The sequence below is a fragment of the Chiloscyllium plagiosum genome, chromosome 21 (genome assembly GCF_004010195.1).
Source record: "Chiloscyllium plagiosum isolate BGI_BamShark_2017 chromosome 21, ASM401019v2, whole genome shotgun sequence".
Lineage (NCBI taxonomy): Eukaryota > Metazoa > Chordata > Chondrichthyes > Orectolobiformes > Hemiscylliidae > Chiloscyllium > Chiloscyllium plagiosum.
Genome location: NC_057730.1, coordinates 18878073 through 18901004, shown reverse-complemented (window position 1 = coordinate 18901004; position 22932 = coordinate 18878073). Strand labels below are relative to the sequence as shown.

General features: G+C 39.7%; 1 protein-coding gene across 2 annotated transcripts in view; it reads right to left on the bottom strand.

Moving 5' to 3' along the window:
• Positions 1–19595, bottom strand: part of tecpr1a (tectonin beta-propeller repeat containing 1a) — a 74204-nt gene extending 54609 nt beyond the window's left edge. Inside the window, exons 1-5 of one of the 2 annotated variants that reach the window (XM_043711360.1) lie at positions 19534–19565; positions 14396–14553; positions 9249–9481; positions 7880–8062; positions 2777–2899 (exon numbers count right to left, since the gene is read on the bottom strand). In XM_043711360.1, the coding sequence (XP_043567295.1) occupies positions 2777–2899; positions 7880–8062; positions 9249–9473 (531 nt within the window). In that variant the 5' untranslated portion in view covers positions 9474–9481; positions 14396–14553; positions 19534–19565. Of the gene's footprint in view, positions 1–2776; positions 2900–7879; positions 8063–9248; positions 9482–14395; positions 14554–19533 lie in introns of both variants that reach the window. The other variant, XM_043711359.1, reaches the window with a different exon arrangement.
• Positions 19596–22932: the final 3337 nt, after the last annotated feature.

The following is a 22932-nucleotide window of genomic DNA, read 5'->3' as shown; positions in this document are numbered from 1 at the left end:
TTGACAAAAACCTAGGACCAGATGGTAGGTATCAAGGATATTGAAAGAACTATAAGTGGAAAATGCAGAGGGACCGGCTAAATTCTTCAGCCTTCCCTGAATTAGAATGGATGCCAGAGGACTGGAGAACTGCAAACTTTATACTCTTGGTCCGAAAAGGCTGCAATGATAGGATCAACAATTACAGAACAGTCGATTTAACTTTGGTAGTGGGGAAATGTCTGGGATAGAATTAATTGTCATATGAACAATGTGAGCTACTTAAGAAAAGCCAGAATGGATTTATTCAGAGAAATTCATGTTTAAATAACATGCTGGAGTTATCTGAAGATGGAATAGAGAAGGTTGATAATGGTAATGCACTTTATGACATGTATATGGACTTCAAAAATTGGTCAATACTGAACCACATAATGGAGAAAATTTCTAGTTCATGAAATAGGATGTCAGTAGTAAAGCTGAGATAAAATTGGCTGAGTGACAGGAAATAGTCGTGAATTATGGATATTTTTCAGTTGGAGGAACATTTGCAGTGGAGTACTCCAAAGTTGGTATTGGGACCCTTGTTTTTCTTGATTTATATTAACAATCTAGATCTTGGAATAGAGGGTCAATTTCAAAGATTGTGGACAGTACAAAACATGGAAGCACTGTAAGCTATGAGGAGGACTGGAAAACTTCAAAATAGCATCAACAAGTAGTGGAGTGGATGGACAGGTGGCAGATGAAGTTCAATTTAAAGAAGTACAAATGTATTTGAAGGTCGGTGGCACGGTGGCACAGTGGTTAGCACTGCTGCCTCACAGCGCCTGAGACCTGGGTTCAATTCCCGCCTCAGGCGACTGACTGTGTGGAGTTTGCACGTTCTCTCCGTGTCTGCGTGGGTTTCCTCCGGGTGCTCCGGTTTCCTCCCACAGTCCAAAAAAAGATGTGCAGGGTCAGGTGAATTGGCCATGCTAAATTGCCCGTAGTGTTAGGTAGGGGGTAAATGTAGAGGTATGGGTGGGTTTCGCTTCGGCGGGTCGGTGTGGACTTGTTGGGCCGAAGGGCCTGTTTCCACACTGTAATGTAATCTAATCTAATCATACATTTTGTTAAAAAAAAGCATGCAGGGAGAGTAAAGATGATACCGGTCTAAAGGTTGTGCAAGAGTAGAGAGACCTGGGTGTACATGTGTATAAATTATTGAAGGAAGGTCAGGTGGAGATAGCAGTTAACAAAGTATACAGTATCCTAGGGTTTATTAATAAGGACATAGAGAATACGAGTAGGGATGTTATACTCAACCTGTATAAGATACTAGACCTCAGCTAGAATATTGTGCTGAATTCTAGGCACCATATGTTAGAAAAAATGTGATGCATTGCACAGATTGCAGAAGAGGTTTACAAGAAAGGTTCCAAGAATGTGAAACTACTGTTATGAGGATAGATTGGAGAAGTTGGGATTGTTTTTCTGGGAAATGAGAAGGTTAAGAGGAGATTTTGTTGACGTTTTCAAAAATCAGGAGAAATCTGGATAAAGTAGATAGGGAGAAACTGTTCCTGCTTGTAAAAAGCATTAAGAATGAGAGGGCACTAATTTGAAGAGATTGCAAAACAGAAAAATGATGATGTGGAGAAAGAACTCCTCCACACAGGTCTAGAATGCACAGCATGAAAGTGTGGTGGAGATAGGTTCAATTGAGGCATTCAAGAGGGCGATTATTTGAATAGTAACAATGCACAACGACATGGGGAAAAGACAGGAAAATATGCCTTGAAATCATAAAGCTTGCTGGATAGCTGGTACAGACATGATGGGCCGAATGGCCTCCTTCTACACTGTCACAATTATGAGATTCTTCATACCATCACTGGCTGGTTGCCAATTCTGGACAAGTTTATTCTTGAAGATTTTATCACATGTTCACCTGCCTCCAGTTTATTGGTCCACAACTGGCTGCCCAGAATGCCATTGTGTAGTCATCATTCCCTGTACTCTTGCAATTGATCATCTACTATATTAATTTTCATAAGTGTCCCTCTTAAGGCATTTTAGAGGGGTGACGGTCATGGAAAGTTTGATGTTAAGCCATATGAGAGACTATAGTGCTTATAGGATAGTCTACAACATGATGTGAGAAGAAGGTAGAAACGCTCTAAACTATTGGAAGTGGTTTTGCTTGTACACAACTTAGTTGATGTAAAAATACCCAAAACGCGTAACACTTTTCTTTCGGCTGAATCAAAAAATAATACAGCATGGAAGTAGCCCATGTGACATATCATACCTGTCCTGGTTAGTTATGTTGTGTAATTAACTACATGAGAGATCAAGTAGTCAATTTTAAACTTTTTGTGCTTACTATGCTCCATAGCAGAACAAAATTCACATAAAATCAGATTCATTCTTTTCCACCTTACCTGTTGGTTTTCCACCTTGAAGAAAGGTTAATAATATGTTTTGCTAAAATTAAATTAACATTGCTTAATTGACAAAGAAATCAGCACACATTACCCACTAGACACACCAAAGGTAACTCTTGCAATACTGTCTGTATAGTATTTTCTAACTAGGTCCAACCACATTGTAGGTTTATAATCCTACAAAAAGCAGCAAGAATGGGCATTTGCAGGATACTGAATGCAAAAACAGGGAAAATTCATTCAATGTACAACAGAGTAATTTATTCACGAATTAGTCCACATATTCCTATCATGAGTCTTTCATTTAAAAGGCTAACTCTGAAAATTCAAAGAAAAATCTATTCTGGACGATAGGCTAGTCTACAAACCTTTGCCCACATGTCACATGCATTGTATCTTCTGTATCGGATCCATCGCCGTCTACGCACACAAGAATTCCACCGCTTGTCTTTTGTGTAAGTGGCAGGAAAATCAATGGCATATGTCCAACCCTAAAATAGGAAACACAAACAGCTTTGGGTAATGCAAAGACCATTGGACTAAGTAGCCTCTTTCTTTGCTCTAAAGCCTATGGAATCCTTAAACCATGCAAGTATGGCTAAACCTATGAGAACATTAAAATGCTATCAATTGGAAGCAAAGTTGATAAAACAAGAGGAAAATTAGTACAAAACAAAAATCAGATATCATTAATGATTGGGATTTTCCATTATCAAGATTCGGTAAACAATTCTGAAGCACAAGATGAAAGTCAGTTTGACCAAGCAAGGGAGAGAATGAGAATTGCTGCTTTTCCTGTTGCTGAAGAAGCTATGCAAATGTGGATCCAGAAGGCTCGAGAACAGAACATTCCCATCTCTGGTCCAATTCTACAGGAAAGGAAGCTCACTCTGGCAAAGGGGCTGGGTCACAAGCGTGCAGTAATGGATGGTTAGACTAATTCAAGATAATGCATGACCTAGTCTTCTGCTTAAAAAACAGTGATGGTGCAACAGTTATACAATCAATGACATGATTGCAAAATGGTCATGCCCACATTCTGAAAGGGTATATGCCAAGAGACATTTTTAATGTGGATGAAACCATATAATTTCAACATCATTAACCAGATTGCTCTTTAATACTTAATGATGAAATGTGCAACTGTGGAAGGTGAAATCAAGACAAATCACTGCCATTATGCTGATGCAGACCATGGCACTGAAAGGTTGCTGCTACTGATGATAAGCAAATCAAAGAAGCTATATTACTTTGCAGCTCAAGTTAACAAAACTGCTTGGTTGAATTCCAGCATTTTTGAGGCATGGATCAGAAAACTGGTCAAAATGTATCAAACAAAGCAAGCTTGGTCTTACGGTGACCAAGCACGAGCCAATGATTTCGGGCTGATTAGGAACCTAAAAACTCATTCCAAAGGTAACTGATTTTTCATGTTGTCATGATCATTGATAAGAAGCAGAAGCCCAACTCAAATGCTCTAAAAATCAAGTTAATGAAGAAGACCTGGAAAATAGTGACACAAATACACACAAGACACTGAGAAAGAGGAGGAGCAGTGTAAGGCCAACCAGTCCAATGACAAGGCTCTTTTCACTCGCCTACAGGAGGCCAGCATGGATATTCCAGTGGAGTCATAGAGCACAGAAACAGACCCTTCGATCCAACTCGTCCATATCGATCAAATTTCCCAAACTAAACTAGTCCCATTTGCCTGCTTTCAGTCCGAATCCCTCTAAACCCTTCCTACCCTCAACAATGTTTCCTTCGAATCCTCTCACTTGCTCCAAACAAAACGGGTAGCCATGGGCACCTGCATGGGCCCCAGCTATGCTTACCTCTTCGTCGGGTACCTGGAACAGTCCATCTTCCACAGCTACACTGGCACCATTCCCCACCTTTTCCTCCGCTATATCGATGATGGTATCGGTGCCACCTTGTGCTCCCGCGAGGAGGTTGAACAGTTCATAAACTTCACCAATATCTTCCAGCCTGACCTCAAATTCAACTGGACCATCTCGGACATCTCCCTCCCCTTCCTGGACCTCTCCATCTCTATTTCCTGCGACAGACTCAACACAGACTTCTACTTCAAACCCACTGACTCCCACAGCTACCTAGACTACACCTCCTCCCACTCTGCCTCCTGTAAAATCGCTATCCCCTACTCACAATTCCTCCGCCTCCGTCTCATCTGCTCCCAAGAGGACCAATTCCACTATAGAACATCGCAGATGGCCTCCTTCTTCAACGACCGCAATTTCCCCTCCCACATGGTCGACAACGCCTTCCAGAGCATCTCCATCCTTGAACCCCACCCCTCCAATCACAACAAGGCCAGAACGCCCTGTCCACACCTTCCACCCCACTAACCTCTGGATACCATACATCATCCTCTGCCATTTCCGCCTCCTACAAACAGACCCCACCACCTGGGATATATTTCCCTCCCAACCCCTATCTACCTTCCACAGAGACCATTCCCTCTTCAACTCTCGTGAGGTCCACGGCCCCACCAACCCACACTCCATTCCCAGTACCTTTCCTTGCCACCGCAAGAAGTGCAAAACCTGTGCCCACACCTCCCTACTCACCACCATCCAAGGCCCCAAAGGATCCTTCCACATTCGACAGAGATTTACCTGTACTTCCACGCACATCATCTACTGTGTCTGTTGCTCTCAGTATGATCTCCTCTACATTGGGGAGACAAGATGCCAACTTGCGGAACATTTCAGAGAAAGTCTGGGATACATGCACTTCAAAACCCCACTGCCCTGTGGCTGAATACTTCAACTCTCCCTCCCACTCCACCAAGGACATACAAGTCCTAGGCCGCTTCCACCACCAAACTCTAGCCACCCAATGCCTGGAGGAAGAATGCCTCATCTTCCGCCTTGGGACCCTCCAACCACATGGGATCAATGTAGATTTCACCAGTTTCTTCATTTCCTCGCTCACTCCCCGTCCTCCCTGCCCCCACCCCCCCAACCTTATCTCAAAAACAACTTTTCAACTCAGCACTGCCCTCTTGAAATGTTTACCTGTTCATCTTCCTTCCCACCCATCCACTCCACCCTCCTTTCTGACCTATCACCAGCACCCCCCACCTCTATCTACCTATTGCATTCCCAACTACCTTCCCCTGAGCCCCACCAACCTCCCATTTATCTCTCAGGCCCCTTGGGCCACCCCCTCATTTCTGATGAAGAGCTTATGCTTGAAACTTCGGCTCTCCCACTCCTCGGATGCTGCCTGACCAACTGTGCTTTTCCAGCACCACACTTTTAGACTCTGATCTCCAGCATGTGTTGTCCTCACTTTCTCCTATTCATTTACCTGTCCAGACGTCTTTTAAATGTTGTAACTGTACCAGCATCTACTTCTTCCTCTGGCAGTTCATTCCGCCTATGGATCACTCTCTGTTTTAAAAAGTTGCCCTTCAGGTCCTTTTTAAAGCTTTCTTCTCTCATCTTAAAAAAATGCCCTCTAGTTTTGAACTCCCCCACCTTAGGGAAAAGACCTTTGTTATTTACCTTATCTATACCCCTCATGATTTTATAAGCCTCTATAAAGGTTATCTATAAAGCCTCCTATACTGCAGTGAGAAAAGTCCCAGCCTATTCAGCTTCTCTTTATAACTCAAACCTCTAGTCCTGGTAACATCTTTTCTGCCCCCTCTCCAGTTTAATAATATCCTTCCTATAGCAGGGTGATCAGAACTGTATACACTACTCCAAAAGTGACCTCACCAACGTCCTGTACAACCGCAACATGACATCCCAACTCCTATACTCAATGGTTTGAACAATGAAGGCAAGCAAGAGGGAAATGGGTCTGGGTGGGTTACTCTTCGGAGGGTCGGTGTGGACTGGTTGGGCCGAAGGACCTGTTTCCACACTGTAGGGAATCTAATCTAATCTAAAAAGTCAAACGCCTTCTTTACCACACTGTCTACTTGTGATGCAACTTTCAAAGAAATATGTACCTGAACCCCTACGTATTCCTGATTGACAACACTCCTCAGGGCTCTACCATTAACTGTATAAGTCCTGGCCTTGTTTGTTAGCAAATTGCAAAACCTCGCATTTATCCAAATTAAACTCCATCTCCAACTCCTCATCCTATTGGTCCAATTGATCAAGATCCCTTTGTAATCTTAGATAACCTTCTTCACTGTCAACTATACCACCAATTTTGGTGTCATCCACAAATTTACTAACCATGCTTTCTAAATTTTTATCCAAATTGCTTATACAAATGATAAACAAAAGTGTTCCCACACCAATCTCTGTGGAACACCATTGCTCACAGGTCTACAGTCTGAAAAACAACCCTCCGCCACCATCCTCTGTCTCCAGTACAGATAAGAATGGAAACCTTTGATGAGACGGGATAATCTCATACACTGTACAATGAAATGAACAGATAAGGCAATCACAGATCAGAACATTCTTCAACCAAAGAGTCCAATAACACTGAGGGGTCTAACGAATGCCTACCTATTCACCTAAAAGCTTTCCTAGCTGAAATCACAAAGACCATAGGAGATGCTGTAGCATATTTTCACTGCAACAGAAAACTACAGAAAAGCTTTAACTACATTGTGCTACAGCGTGTGACATTATCAATCATCCAAAGACAATACGCTAAACAGAAAAACATAACGGAATTTTTCTAGTGCTAATTCCCAACATTTTTCAATGCCTTTATGATACAGCGTTAAGCCATTGTAAGATAGTACAGGTGAAACGTCACTAGTCCAGTGCTTCCAGGTAGTGTGAAAAATAAACAAATGCTGGAGTTCATGAGAAAAGATACAAAGTATTAATTAAACAGACAATCTAGAGGTGAACTCGAGAGGAGCACATAGAATCACACAGAATTACACCACAGCAGGAAATCATCTTGCACATCTGTCTCAGTCAAATCCCTCGAACTCAGCACCGCCTTCCTAACCTGCAATCTTCATCCTGACCTCTCCGCCCCCACCCCATTCCGGCCTATCACCCTCACCTTGACCTCCTTCCACCTATCGCATTTCCAACGCCCCTCCCCCAAGTCCCTCCTCCCTACCTTTTATCTTAGCCTGCTGGACACATTTTCCTCATTCCTGAAGAAGGGCTTATGCCCGAAACGTCGATTCTCCTGTTCCTTGGATGCTGCCTGACCTGTTGCGCTTTACAAGCAACACATTTTCAGCTCTTGCACATCTGATCTGCCATGACTCTACATTATTAACTGAAACTATATTTTCCTTTTTATAAATTCTTAACCAATTCATGAAAAAAAAACTTACAATTTGTCCTTCCAGAACAGATCTTAAATCTTTGTAACCTTGCTATGTAAAATTCTGATTTGGAAAGATGGAAAATCAAAAGAGGATATAGGCAACCTCAACACACCGCTGTCTGCTTGCTTGGAATACCATTCACTCATGTTTATCATAACCACAAACACTTGTACCTTCTTACCCCTTTTTCTGTTGGCTCTCCTCCAATATTTTCATCCACGTACCAGTCAGATTCCCACTCCCATTGCGGTGAAGCAAGTTTAAACTCATTTAGTGGTTGATGGATCAAACCTGTAACATCACTCCATTGCCAGCGGTCACTGGGTAGAAGGCGGTCACTGAAACCATCCACAGGATTCCATCGCTACATTGAGATTAACAAAACATAGCTCACAGGCATAATATGCATAGACACGACACACTTTTAGCAAGTCTAGTCATAGAATTTTACTTCAATTGTTACACAGCACAGCCACAGATGACAGATAAAACGTTTCACTATATTTCTTTTGTAAAATCACATGACAATAAATGCTATTTTATTCATATTTCACCTTCTCGCTTGATCATATCTACTTTTGTAGTTATTGGTAGCTATGGCTATAAGTATCTACATAAGAAATTTATTCTGTTCAGAGGGCACAATATTGAATTTGGTCTCAGTTGGTATTTAAATGTGAAGGCACTGTTATATTGTTACAGAACAGTCAACTCTAAATGACTAGAACTCATGCAGTCAATAGCACTATCAAATATCAGATTTGGATTTTAAAATGAGAATAGAACTTTAAATGAACTCCACAAAGTCCTGACCAATTTTCCTTCTGCCACTGACATTATCAAATATAAAACTGATGAACTAATCTCAAAACTCATTGCTGTTATGGGATTTTGCTGTGTGAAAAAGAAACAACTATAACTGTAAATGTACTTCAAAACAAGTTATTACATTTGAAAAGGTTTGTGACATTTCAGAAATATTTTTCCCTGGAGCATCACAGGCTGAGGGGTGACCTTATAGAGGTTTATCATGAGGGGCATGGATAGGATAAATAGACAAAATCTTTTCCCAGGGGTGGGGAATCCAGAACTAGAGGGCATAGGTTAAGTGTGAGAGGGGAAAGATATAAAAGAGACCTAAGGGGCAACTTTTTCACACAGAGGGTGGTATGTGCATGGAATAAGCTGCCAGAGGAAATGGTGGAGGCTAGTACAATTGCAATATTTAAAAGGCATCTGGATGGAGAGATGAATAGGAAGGGTCTGGAGGAATATAGGCCAGGTGCTAGCAGATGGGACTAGATTGGGTTGGGATATCTGCTCGGCATGGACGAGTTGGACTGAAGGGTCTGTTTCCATGCTGTACATCTCTATGACTCTAAATGTGTGTCTTGGTACAATGTTGTGCATTTGGCTTCATCTCAGCCAATGAGTAGCACTGAGGGCATTCAGGAGGCAAGACAAGTGCCCTGTGTCGTAAAAGGGTAAAACAAATAACAATATAAATTATCAGCATGAACAAAAGGCTATCTAATTTTAAGTGTCCATACCTGATTTTCATAGGTCTCTTCTTGGTAATGGATTGGGACTTCACTTGAATGGACGTAGACATAGATCTGATGGTCGCATGCAATTCCCCAGCAGCACTGCTTAACAGCTGCCAATCTCTTAAATTGTAAGCTTTCATCTTTGCACAACTCCCAGTACTGTCCAGCTGTAGAGAGGCTATAAACTCTTCCATGTACATCCACAGCCCATAGAAGGGAACTAGGCATGCCAGCTTCTATTAAGGAGGAGTGAATTCCATTAGTAAATTTGACGGTCTGCTACTGATCACCTCCTATCAATCAATCGTCATGTTTCTCCCCAAACAATTTCCCAAGCAATAACTTATGAAAGCACAGGCCAGAAACATTGAGTAACCCTGAACAATCTTCTGTAATCTGGCAGAATTGATAATAATCTGTTGAAGCCATACTAAGTAGGAACAAACTGGGAACAATTCTCAACTAGAACAGTACTTGAAGTGATTCTGAAAATTCTGTGGTTGCCAATGCAGCTTTGATTTTGAAATGTCTGTTATTGAATAATCTTCTGATGCATTTGGAGAAATCCAGAAAAAAATCCTGCTAACATTGGGCTTTATTAGTAGTTAGTAGAGGATTAATGTGAGTTCATGGTACAAAGTTTTTATCACAGGGAATCTTGTTAGTAGGTTTATTTGATGGCTTTCACTTAGGAACTGCTTATAAACAATAAAGCACATTTAGTCACTGCTCCTATTTTCAATCTGATCCACAGCTATCCCTGTTAGTTCTATAACTTTTCTCTATACTAGTCCAATTTTTATAAGTTAAATTAATCAGGAGGCAGCTGACAGCACAGATAGAAATGTGGCAGCAAATAAAGATGGCTTAAGGAGAGACAGAAATGGCAGTACAACATTCCAGGTTGCAGTGTTTTCGGATAAGAGGGACATAAAAAGGAGTGGGGAGGGGGCTAATCATTTTGGTCAAAGAAACAATTATAGCTGCAAGGAGGAATGATATAAAATGAGATATTAAAGGGTTAATTTGCTTTGTTGACCTGAAAGAAATTGGATGTCCTGAGGCTAGGGTGAGATGTCTCTGTCTTACAGGTAGAATGTAGGGAATTTACATTCCCATCCCTTGCCATTCAGAATCAATTGCATGGCCATTTCCTAGTTATTCAAAGTAAAAGAATTACATTATCATCTCCTATTCAGAAATCAATAAGAACATTGCCATTAAAATTCTGACTATTCCCTGCAGTTAAAAAAAAAACTATTCACAACAGATTTGACCATTAAGGGATGATTTACATTACACTGTTTCTGGAGATGATCAGGTCACTGCATTGTGTCTTGAGTGGCATGTGACTATGGGGCGGGGGAATGGTTGGGGGTGTCTTGTGGGCATTACTGACTGTGATGTAAAGATCTTGTATAAAGAACGGACTGTTTTCTTTGTTCAGGGAGAGATCCCTTGACTTGGCCTTGCAAGCATTGTGAAGTGTGTTAAAGGGTTCCTCTAGAAAACATGAGCTGTACTTGTCAAATAAAATTTTGCTTGTTCACAGAAGTTGGCATCTGCAGTTGCATCAAGTGTGTAAGAACCTCATGAAAAAGATATATTACAAGGATCATCAAATTAAGTTATATGAATTGAGTTAAAGAACAAGAAAAGAGGTTAATCTCATTGCTGGGAGTGTACTGCAGACCCCCAAACAGAGTTGGCTGCACGGTGGCACAGTGGTTAACACTGCTGCCTCACAGTGCTAAAGACCCAGGTTCAATTCCCACCTCCGGCAACTGTCTGTGTGGAATTTGCACATTCTGCCTGTGTCTGCCTGGGTTTCCTCTGGGTGCTCCGGTTTCCTCCCACAATCCAAAAATGTGCAGGTTAGGTGAATCGGCCATACTAAATTGCCCGTAGTGTTAGGTGAAGGGGTAAATGTAGGGGAATGGGTCTGGGTGGGTTGCTCTGCGGAGGGTTGGTGTGGATTTGTTGGGCTGAAGGGCCTGTTTCCACACTGGAAGCAATCTAATCTAAAAATGTTAGGAAAGCAAGCACATAAGCAAATCTCTGAGAATTGCAAAACAATAGATTAGAAATAGGAGGGAATTTAAACCACACCCATATTAACTGGAATAGTTTTAGTGTGAAAGGAATTGAGGAAATAGAATTCTTGAGGTGCGTTCAGTAGCTCACTTATGACCGATACATAGCAAGTCTAAAAGAGAGGGCACAACTCTGTACCTAATTTTAGGAAAAGAAGCTGGCCCGGTAGGTGTCCGTGGTAGAGCATTTTAGTGGTAGCAATTAGTTAAGAGTTCTAAATTAAAGCATGGCCCATTGTACTAAGCTGAAGATTTGTTTCAGTAGAATTGGAGTGGAAACAGCTAAATGATTGTAAATCAATGTCAGGGCAAAGGGGAATACTCAAAGTGGAGATTCAAGAATTCAAAGGAAGAGCGTTTCAACAGTGGTAAAGGGGGAATGGCCAAATCTACAGCCTCCTTGATGTCAAGGAGCTTAGAGGATAAGATAAGCAATCCAAGAACTCAATACTGCAGAAGACCAAGAGTATAGAAAGTGGAGAATGTAATCAAAAAGGTAATTGATAAAGCAAAGAATATTGGCAAGCAAAATCAACATTAACCCACGGATGTTTTATCAACACATCAGGAATAACAGGATAACTAAGGAAAGAGTAGGACTCATAAAATACCAGAAAGATACCCTAAGTGTAAAAGCAGATGTTGATATGGCTCTTAATGAATACTTTGTATTTTCTTCACAAAAGATGGGGATGGCAGAGATTTTGCAGTTAAAGAGAAGAAATGAGAATTTTTGAAAGTTATAAACGTAGGAAAAGAGGCTGTTCTAATGGGGTTAGCATCCTTCAAAGTGGATAAATAACCACAGGCAGATGTAATGTACCCCAATCCATTAAAAGAAACCGGGATAAATTAGCAGAAGAGTGGGTTTCCTCCGGGTGCTCCGGTTTCCTCCCACAGTCCAAAGATGTGCAGGTCAGGTGAATTGGCCATGCTAAATTGCCCATAGCGTTAGGTGCATTAGTCAGAAGGAAGTGGATCTGGGTGGGTTACCGTTCGGAGGGTTGGTGTGGACTTTTGCCAAAGGGCCTGTTTCCACACTGTAGGTAACCTAATCTAATCTCACCATTTTTAATCCTTACTGGTGAGGATCGATAATGTTTTATCTTTGGTTAATCAGACAGTAAGGGATAGACCAATGGCTACAGGCCAGTTGCTCTCACCTCAGTGGTGGGCAAATTAATGAAATCAATTCTGAGGGTCAGAATAAACTGTCACTTAGAAAGGCACAAATTAATTTTAGGATAGTAACAAATTTAGTAAGATGATGCTTAACTAACTTGATTCAATATTTTGAAAAAAGCAGCAAGGAAGTACGGTATTCAACACAGCTTTCAAGCTGTGAAAGGTACTCAGACATTCCTTTGCCTGTTCAAATTCTTGTCTTTTTTGAAGAAATTTTACGGAAGAGCTATCAGAGTGCTGAAATTTAGAACAAACTTCCAATTAAATTCAATATACTGCAAAATTTCTTGTTATTTCTTAAGCATGGGAAACTTTAAAAAACAGTCCTTAATTTTGCTTCTCAAGGTGCTATTTGGCCTTGTTTGACAGTGTAGCTTAAATAAATTATTTTTACTATGACAAATTCATTTTACCTAATTTTTTTTAACTAAATTGGTTCTTTGTAACAAATCAATTTGTTCAAATGTTGCAAATATTTGCGTTTGGCTGAACAAAACCAAACTGTCTATATATACAACACAATCTTTCAATGACCTTGTTGGTTAATATAAAAAATTGCTGTTGCATTTTCATTCTGAATGTCATGATTTTGATAAAGTCCATTGGGGGTTACAAAGCTGATATTTCTTTGGATGTCAACGAAACTTAAAAATATCTCTTTAAAAAATCAATGTGTATAATGCACTGTGCTTATTCAGTCCTCTCTTTACATTCCTAACATCATGGAATTGGATTGAACCTCCTTTGTTAATGAATTGGCTTTGTAAAATTCTGTCTGGTTTCAGCATCATCATAATAGGTGAGCTCCAATTAGGTTCAACAATGTCACTCCCATCATGATCTTGATCTCTTCCCTCACTTGGGCTAACTTCTCATGAGTATCAGTACGTAAGGATATTACCTTCTTGGTAATGCGCTAACTACATCAACATCATATATGACCAAAGGAATTTTCCCTGACCTATGAGTCTATAATAGCTTTTATAAGTTGCCTCAATAATTTTCTGGAAGATAGTATATTATTCCACCTTTTTTTAAACATCTCTTGCATTATTCGTATTATCCAATTTGGTTATTGGATGGTTGGCTTTAGAATTTTCAATACCAGAGTGATTTTCAAATCACTGATATTTTCATTTCACTCTCTACTTTGTTCACCACTGTAAATATACTTTTGTTCTGACTATCCTCCTTGTCTTAGTATCATTTTAACATATTAATATGACACTTACTGATTTTTTTGCCTCTCATCAGGGATACTCACCAGAAAACTCACATTATTGAGTTCCTGTTTGAATTGCTAAGATCAAGTGAACTTCTAACGATTAACCTTTTAAATAATTTGCTTAGCTTTTAATGGATCCTGGAGATAGGTAACTGTACTAAAACTTTGTCACCAGCTTTGGCCTTTTTGGTTGCTCTAGTTTTCATTGTTTGTGAGCACTTTTCAATTTTTTTCACAAACCGTGTATATTTTGCTTCGCTTTTCTTAAAACTTGATGCATATGTCAGTAAGGTACTCTCACCTTTAGGTTATGACTTTTGGTTTTATTGATTTAAGGGAATCTCTTAAGACATGCTTATATATCAGTTCAAAAGGGACCCAGTATGAGCATTCTTATTGGCAGCAGTGACAAGGGAATTCCTTTGTCCCAATCCTTAGCACATTCTTGACAATATGTTCTAATCATGATCTTTAAATTTGGTGCCATCTTTCATATGCTCCTTACGATTATGAATGATAAGCTAAAGACACAAATTGTTTCATTCCCAGACTATTCATTATTTCTTTGAATATTTGTGATATAAAACTTGAAGTTTGATCTGATTATATTTCTTTGGGTTATGCATACCTTAAAAAATTGAACTGACCTTGTACTACTGTTCCACCATAATTTTCTCTAAAGTCATTGCCTCAAGAATTCTTGTCAAAGCATCCATAGTTGTTAAAAGATATTGATTCCCTCTTCTTGCTTTAGGTACAGGTCCCACACATCTTATTAGGACACTGTTAAATAGTTCTTCTAGAGCTAATATTGGAATAAAGACACAGGTTTAATTTATGGTTGGGGTTTCCCCAATTACTTGATGTGCATGGCATGCCTGGCAAATTTAACTACAAATTTATACAGTATATTTTAGTATTTTAGCCTGCAGTTTCCTGAAATCCTAGTGCCTTATCATTGGAATTTCATGAGCTATTTGTAAAATTTCATGATGATTCTCAGATGGAACTCCCAGCAATTACGTTTAGTGTGTCGAGTCTTATCACAATAGAAGCATGTTACTTTCTCAATATCATCTTTAGGTCCTAGTCTTTTTCCCTTTATTGCTCTAGAAAAAAAACATACATTTTCCTTTCCAAGATTTTCTATTCATTCAGTTTTCCTTTCAGAATAAGGAGAGACTTGGATAGAGCAGATGTGGAGAAAATGTGAATACTAGTAGGCAATACTAGGATGCGTGGACAGAGCCTCAGACTGAAGGGATGACTCTTTAGAACTGAAGAGTAATTTCTTCAGCCAGAGTGTGGTGAATCTATGGAACTAATTTCAGTTCTTTCGTGTGTAAATTGCAGAACATTTAAAAGTTACATTCTCAAGAACTTTTAAATGTTCTGCGATTTACATGTGAAAGAACTGAAACCAACATGTTCATTCTAAGAGATGAGAGACTTAAGAAACAATCCAAGTTTGTTTTCAATACATGTACATAATTTCAGTTACATCACACTATAAACTTTTGCTATAAATTCTGTGTCTTACGATCTTACACCCCACAACCACCTGATGAAGGAGCAGCGCTCCAAAAGCTAGTGCTTCCAAATAAACCTGTTGGACTATAACCTAATGTTGTGTGATTTTTAATTGAGATATCATAGGTATCCATACAACTGCTGCTTCTTGGATCTTTGGTGCGAGGCACTCATCTAAATAAGTCTTATAGATTGCTGACATATGCTTCAGTAATATGATTTATTTTCTATTCTCAATTTGTTTCACTTACGTCAGTAAACAAAACCACTGATCCAACAGCATTTTTCTTCTCTTGCAAATTCTACAAAGTTATGACTAGGTTTCTTTCTTATTCCTCTAAATTTTAAGTGGGAAGGTTCAGGGAAGTGCATTGCCCTTATAAGGTCAGGTAAGGTCACCATTGTCCCAGAGAACATAGGGCAGCTCTCTCATTAGAGAGAGAGAGAGAGAGAGAGAGACGAGTGGTGGTACAACCTGAGGGTCACCACACCTCAGATGAGGGAACAGGTTGATAAGGAGAGTTCTTCATGGTGACCTAAGCCAGTATTGAACACATGCTGTTGGCATCACTATGCTTTGCAAGTGCAGACAACTAAGCTAACCAACCACCATCCTTATAACAGCGCCATAGTCTGCAGATTGCTCTTCTGACAAACTGGTATACCCATCAGGATACTCTGTAACATTAAGGTCCAAGCATCTTTTGGCAACTTCAACTTCACAGCTCTAGCTTTTTAAATTAGCTGACAGATCTTTCAATTCCATAATCTGTAAATGTAGGTACTAAATACAGATTTGTAATTAAATCAAATCACTCATTAGAAACAGAATTGTTCTCTGAACTACTACCTCTTCATTTTTCCTTTACTTTAAGCTTTCCTCTAGCCAAACACGATGTCTTACGTGTACTGAAAAGTGCTGGCGATCACAACGGGTCAGGCAGCTTAAATGGAGAGAAAGCAAGCTAACGTTTCCAGTCTAGATGACCCTTCATCCTGTGATCTGCAGCAATTTTTAGTACAGATTCCAACATCTGCAGTATTTGCACCTACACGATGTCTTATTTCCCTGCCTCTTTGGAGTTCAAACATTTTAACGTTAGTTTCCTTTCTATTTCCCTTTATTTCTTGTCTTCTTAACTTACTCTTTCTTTATTGGCTAATTCACACTTTATTAAATTTTTAACTTAATTTATTTTAGTTAATTTGAGCAGTGATACATTATTTCCTCATTTAAAATTCTAAATACTGGGTAATTACTTTAAGCATTTTATCCTTATGAGATCCTACTTCCAGCTGTAATTTATCTGCTAACCTTCTCAGTTTAGCCTTAGTCAAAGATTGAAATAATCCACTGTTACATCTTTTAATTCTAGTAGTCTTAGCAACAGTCAAAACCAATTTGAAATTCCAATGTGTAACATACTTCACAACTATCCCTATTTTTATGCTCAGTACCTCCACATTTGTGTTTTTAAAATTCATAGACCCTGCTGAAACTCAAAAATTTATGATCCCACAGACTTTGTTTTGATCCCAGCTGATCTCAACTGGACAAATTAGACCTCAAGATTAAACCTGGCTTGATAGACCATAAATTGCTTTTTTCTGTTTATTGCAGAGGTCACTCACTGACCAGTTTCTCATGAAAGTGCCAATGTACTTTTAGCAAAAGAACAAATTTTATTATACAAAAAAAAAACATAAACTATGTTGCATCATACAAGAACAATTTGAAATGGGTTCATTACAAATAGCAGAAGGAAAAATTCAACTGTTTTGTCCGTAACAACAAACATATAGGCACTCAAAACTTAAAGTAAAGATTAGAGTGGTGCTGGAAAAGCTCAGCAGGTCAGGCATCATCCAAGGAGTAGGAAAAGAAAAAAATCGACGTTTCAGACAAAAGCCCTTCATCAACAAGGACCCAAAACTTAAAGTCAACCTTATTTCCAAGCTAAAACTTCTTGCAATTGATTTCTGGAGCTTTCATTTTACTGACTTTTAATGTCCATTCAGAGCAAGCACATGGGTTTTCCAAATATTCAGCTCCCAGCAGTATTCTGGCCAGTTTCTTACTAGCTTATTATTTCAGCTGCCATTTTTTTAGTACCCACAGACACAGATTTACTCAATGATGCTTGTCTGTCTCCCTATGTCACTGAATACCTTAGTCAACAACCTAATTTTCTTTACTTTTTAAAAATATTTTAAACTAGGAACTCCCAGCTCTACTCCAAGTCTGCAAATGCCCTCATTATTATTATACAAACAAACCTGAAACATGTTAGCATCAAAGTTCTCAAACTCAAAAATGAAAATAAAACCATGTCTTAAAATATACAATATAAAAATTAAAATTAAACCTGAAGCTATACACCATTCCTCCAGTCTACTGCATTTGCTGCTCACAATGTGGTCTCTTCTACATTGGAGAAACAAAGTGCAGACTGGGTGACTGCTTCACAGAGCACCCATGTTTTGCCTGTAATAAACACCCTAAGCTTCCAGTTGCCTGCCACTTCAATACACCACCTTGTTCCTTGGCATAACCATACCCCAAACTCTGCACACCTGGTTATCACATGTTATGCCATTGTTAGCTGCTAATTGTCCCCATTAGTAGCTATATATTCTCCCAGGCTGATCGTTGTCCACTCCTGTCTCTCTCTTTGGGCTCTATCCACCTATCATCGACCCCTTACCCCCTCTCTCCCCTCCCCATCCACCCATCTTCTCCACAAAAAACAAATTCTTCCTGCTACCATCAGGAAGGATAACTGGACCCAAAACATTAACATTTTTCTCCACAGATGTTGCCAGACATGCTGAACTTTTCCAGCAATTTCTGTTTTTGTTTCTGATTTACAACATCTGCAGTTTTTTCAGTTTTCCTTGGAATGAATGTCCACAGATCCCTGAAGGTAGCAAGATATGCTCATATGCATTTGTCAGTCAGATGAGGTGTGAATGACACAAAACATACAGTTATAAAGAATTTCCCAGAAGTCAGCTGGCTGTTAATATAAACAATTTACATCAATATTTAATGTAGTTTAAGGCCCCAAGGCACACGGAGATATCTTTGATCAAACATGACCATTAAATCACCTAAGGATATATTAGAGCTACCAGAAACTTCCTGATGAAGGGCTCTCCTGCTCCTCAGATGCTGCCTGACCTGCTGTGCTTTTACCAAAAGCTAGGTCAAAGATTTAAGTTTTAAGGACCATCTTAAAAAAATGATTAGGTTTAAGGAAATAATTCCAGACCTTAGACCTTTGACAACTTAAGGCTGATTTCTGAAGACAAATGAATCACTGGACAAATAATAGGGGAGGCAATGGCCTGGTAGCATTATTGCAGGACTGTTATTCCAGTGATCCAGATTGTGTTCTGGGACTTTGATTTGAACCTTGCTATGGCATGTCAATTAAAATCAGGAATTAAGAATCCAGAGAAGACTGTGAAACCATTGCTGTTTCCGTGCTGTACATCTCTATGACTACGACTCTAATTCACAAACAGCCTTTAGGGAAAGAAACTGCTATCCTGATCTGGCCTATATGTCACTCCAGACTCACGACAATGTGGTTGACTCTTAACTATCACCAGGAGATAAATACTGGCCTAGCCAACGATGCCCTCATTGCATGAATAATTTTTTAAAAATGTCTTCATCAACAAATAGGTCACAGTCCGACCGAGTAACCCATTTCTCTGGGGTTGGGTCCCTAAACAGGTCCGAACCCACTTTCTCAAGATGAATCAGAGTTCAATTAAGGGGATCTCCTTTAAATGGATCAGAGCCCACTCTTGAGGGGACCAACTTTAAATAGATCAAAGTTCACTTTCGAAGGACCACCTTTAATTAGATCAAATCCTTCTTGAGGTAGCCAATGTTAAATGGCTCATAGTCCACACTCAAGGGGACCACCTTTAAATTGGTCAAATCACACTCGCAAGGGGACCACCTTTAAATGGATCAGAACCCACTCTTGAGGAAAACTTCCTTTAAATGGGTCACACCCCACCCTTGAGGGGGTCACCTGTAAATAGGTCACACTCCACTCTCGAGGGGACCACCTTTAAATGGGTCAGAGCCCGCATTTGTGAATGGATCTTCCATAAATCGGATCTCATCTTTGCACATGACTCCACCTCGCCCCTCCAATCTCCAGGGAAAACAGGCGCTCGCTGCCGACTCTGAACGGCACCCTGATAAACAAACAGACAGACGAAGGTAAATTCTCACCATTCAAACCGGACTCGGCTTCCGGAACCTTCTTCCTTGACGACCGCTGTTGAGCCGTTGAGATCCCACCCCTCAATACGCTTGATTGGTCGGCTCCCTTGACCCTAAGATTGCGATTGGGCACCCACAAGTCAATCAGGTGTGGCTGTTACGTACTTGACGTGCCCGCCCCCTAAGCAGCTGGTGGTGAAGGAAATGCAGTACTCTGCTTTCTCTCCACAGATGCTGTCAGAACTGCTGAGTTTACCAGCTATTTCTGTTTTTGTTCATAATTTACAGTGTCCACAATTCTTTGGTATTTTTGAGATACTTTCTCATTCAGCTTAAAGGAAAAGGACCTTAGAGCACTGAAGAAAGATGGGTGAAAGTTTGGTACAGAAATATTCTGAAAGAGAGATTGAAAACCTTAACAATATAAAAAGAACTTAAAATCCTGAGGGATCATGTAAAGGTAGATGTGGAGTGGACATTTCCTCATATATGTGAATCCAGCATTCAGAATAAACCTAAAATCACAGGTTGCCTATATGGGACAAAAAATTCAGCTTTTTTTTCTGAGGGTTGTAAGTATTTGGAACTCTTCTGAAAAAGTGGTGGAAGCAAGGTCCATGAATATTTTTAAGGCAGATGTAGATTGATTCTTCACGGATTTGATAAAGTGCAGAAGAAGACCATTGAGCCAATTGTGACTGAACTGCTCTTTAAGCATCATTATCTACTACCAATTAACATATCTTTGCACAGATGTTATTACACATCTTTTAGAGCAAGTGGGAGTTAAATCCAGGTCTACTGTCTTAGAGGTAGGATTATTACCACTATCTAAAAAATCATCTAATACCCTGTTGAATGTGTCAGGGTCATGCAGCATGGAAACAGATCCTTCGGTCCAAGCAGTCCATGCCAATCATAACTCCAAACTAAACTAGTTCCACCTGTCTGTGCTTGGTCCATATCCCATCAAATATTTTTTATTCATGTACTTATCTAAATGATTTTTAAATGTTGTAACTGTATCCACAACCACCACTCCCTCTAAAAGTTCATTCCACGCAGAAACCACTGTGGTTTAAAAAAAAATGCCTCCATGACTTTTTTTTAATTTTTCCTCTCTCACCTTGAAAATTTGCCCCACTAGACTTGAAATCTCCCATCCTAGGGAAAAGCGACAGAAATGCATTTTATCTATAACCCTCGTGATTTTATAAACATTGAAAAGGTCACTTCTCAACCTCCTACGTTCCAGTAAAAACGTGTCAGCCTCTCCTTATAACTCAAACCCTCCATTCCTGTGAACGTCCTGGTAAATCTCTTCTGAACCCTCTTCAGCTTAATAATATCCTTCCAAAAACAAGGTGACCAGAACTGGATACCGTACTCCAGAAGAGGCCTCACGTACATCCTGAACAACCTCAATATAACATTCCAACTCCTATACTCAAAAGATCTGAGCAATGAAGGCAAGCATGCTAAATGCCTTCTTAACCACCCTGTCTATATGTGATGCAAACTTCAAAGAATTGTGCCTGAACCCCTAGTCTCCCTGTTCTGCAACACTACCCAGGGTCCTACATGTGATTGTGTAAATCCTGATGAAGGGCTCTGGCCCGAAATGTTGATTTTCCTGCTCCTTGGATGCTGCCTGACCTGCTGTGCTTTTCCAGCAACACACTTTCAACATTGTATAAGTCCTGTCAATTAAAGTCAGTTTAGAGGTGTACAGCACGGAAACAGATGCTTTGGTCCAACTCATCCATGCCGATCAGATATCCCAACCCAATCTAGTCCCATGTCCTTCTAAACCCTTTCTATTCATATACCCATCCAGATGCCTTTTTAAATGTTGTAATTGTACCAACCTCCACCACTTCCTCTGGCAGCTCATTCCATACATGTACCACCCTCTGTTTGAAAAAATTGCCACTTAGGTCCCTTTTAAATCTTTCCCCTCCCACCTTAAACCTATGCCCTCTAGTTCTGGACTCACCCACCCCAGGGAAAATACCTTGTCTCTTTACCCTATCCATGACCCTCATGATTTTATAAACCTCCATAAGATCACCCCTCAGCCTCTAATGCTCTAGGGAAAACTGCCTCAGCCTATTCAGCCTCTCCCAATAGCTTAAACCCTTCAACTCTGGCAACAATACTTGGTTTTAAATTATATTTTGGGAGAACAATTCTTAAGTAAGGGGTTGAAAGGTTATGAGGTGTAGGTGGGAATGTTAATTTGAGGTTACAATAACATCAGACATGACTCCTGCAATGTTGGGGGGCTGATTTTATTTGCTTGGTCTCAACCACAACTCTCTTCCTTTGGGCTAATTATTATCCACTGAACAGTTTCTCCTGTACCTTAGACATAGAAATAAAACTGATATATTAAAATATTAATGGTAGTTTGACTATGCTAGTGTATTTGCTGCAGAAAAAGCTGTGGTTTCCTTTTGATAATCATGTGAATTTTGCGGGGCAACCTTATTTTTTTAACTATGTTGACACGCATCATTAGCCACAATGTAAATGTGGAATTGCAGTTACTGTGTCTCTTGTTTCCAGAGCTCGTCTGTTAGTAAATAAGAACCTGAGATAGGCTGCTAGTCTGCTTTGTGGTCACATGATACACTAAAGCTGTAATTAATCCTTAGCTATGTAGGTTGATAACAGACACTCTTCTTACTGTGAAAGAAAAACACATGGAGCTTTTGTCTCAGATTTTAAAACCTAGATCTTAAAAACAGGTTTGGAATTGTCAGCAGAATTAAGACTTTAAAAAATGTATTTGCTGTAAATTACATTTGTTACATTCAAAATCAAGTGCTGGAAGCTGGAGACTTTTAGATGTACTATATTCATGTACAAAGTCAAAAATCACATGAACCCAAGTTATAGTCCAACAGATTTATTTGAAATCCCAAGCGTTCAGAGACACACCTGACGAAGGAGCGTTGCTCCAAAAGCTTGTGAATTCAAATAAACCAGTTGAACTATAATCTGGTAAGATTTTTAACTTTGTTCATCCCAGTCCGACACTGGCACCTCCACATCACATTCAATACATTTGCAGATTCAATATGAAAGAGTTTAAATTTGATAGTGCAGTATAATTTTATTTCAACACAGCATGCCTTACTTTTCTAACAGTTATAGATTATATTTATGGTATTTTTATGTTTCATATCAAAGCATTCCAGCTATCTGTAAGAATAATAAGGTAGTTATGGTAGGGGATTTTAACTTTCCAAACATTGTCTAGGACTGCCATAATGTTAAAGGTTTAGATGGAGAGGATTTCTTAAGTGTGTACAAGACAATTTTCTGATTCAGTATGTGGATGTACCTACTAGAGAAGGTGCAAAACTTGACCTACTCTTGGGAAATAAGGCAGGGCAGGTGACT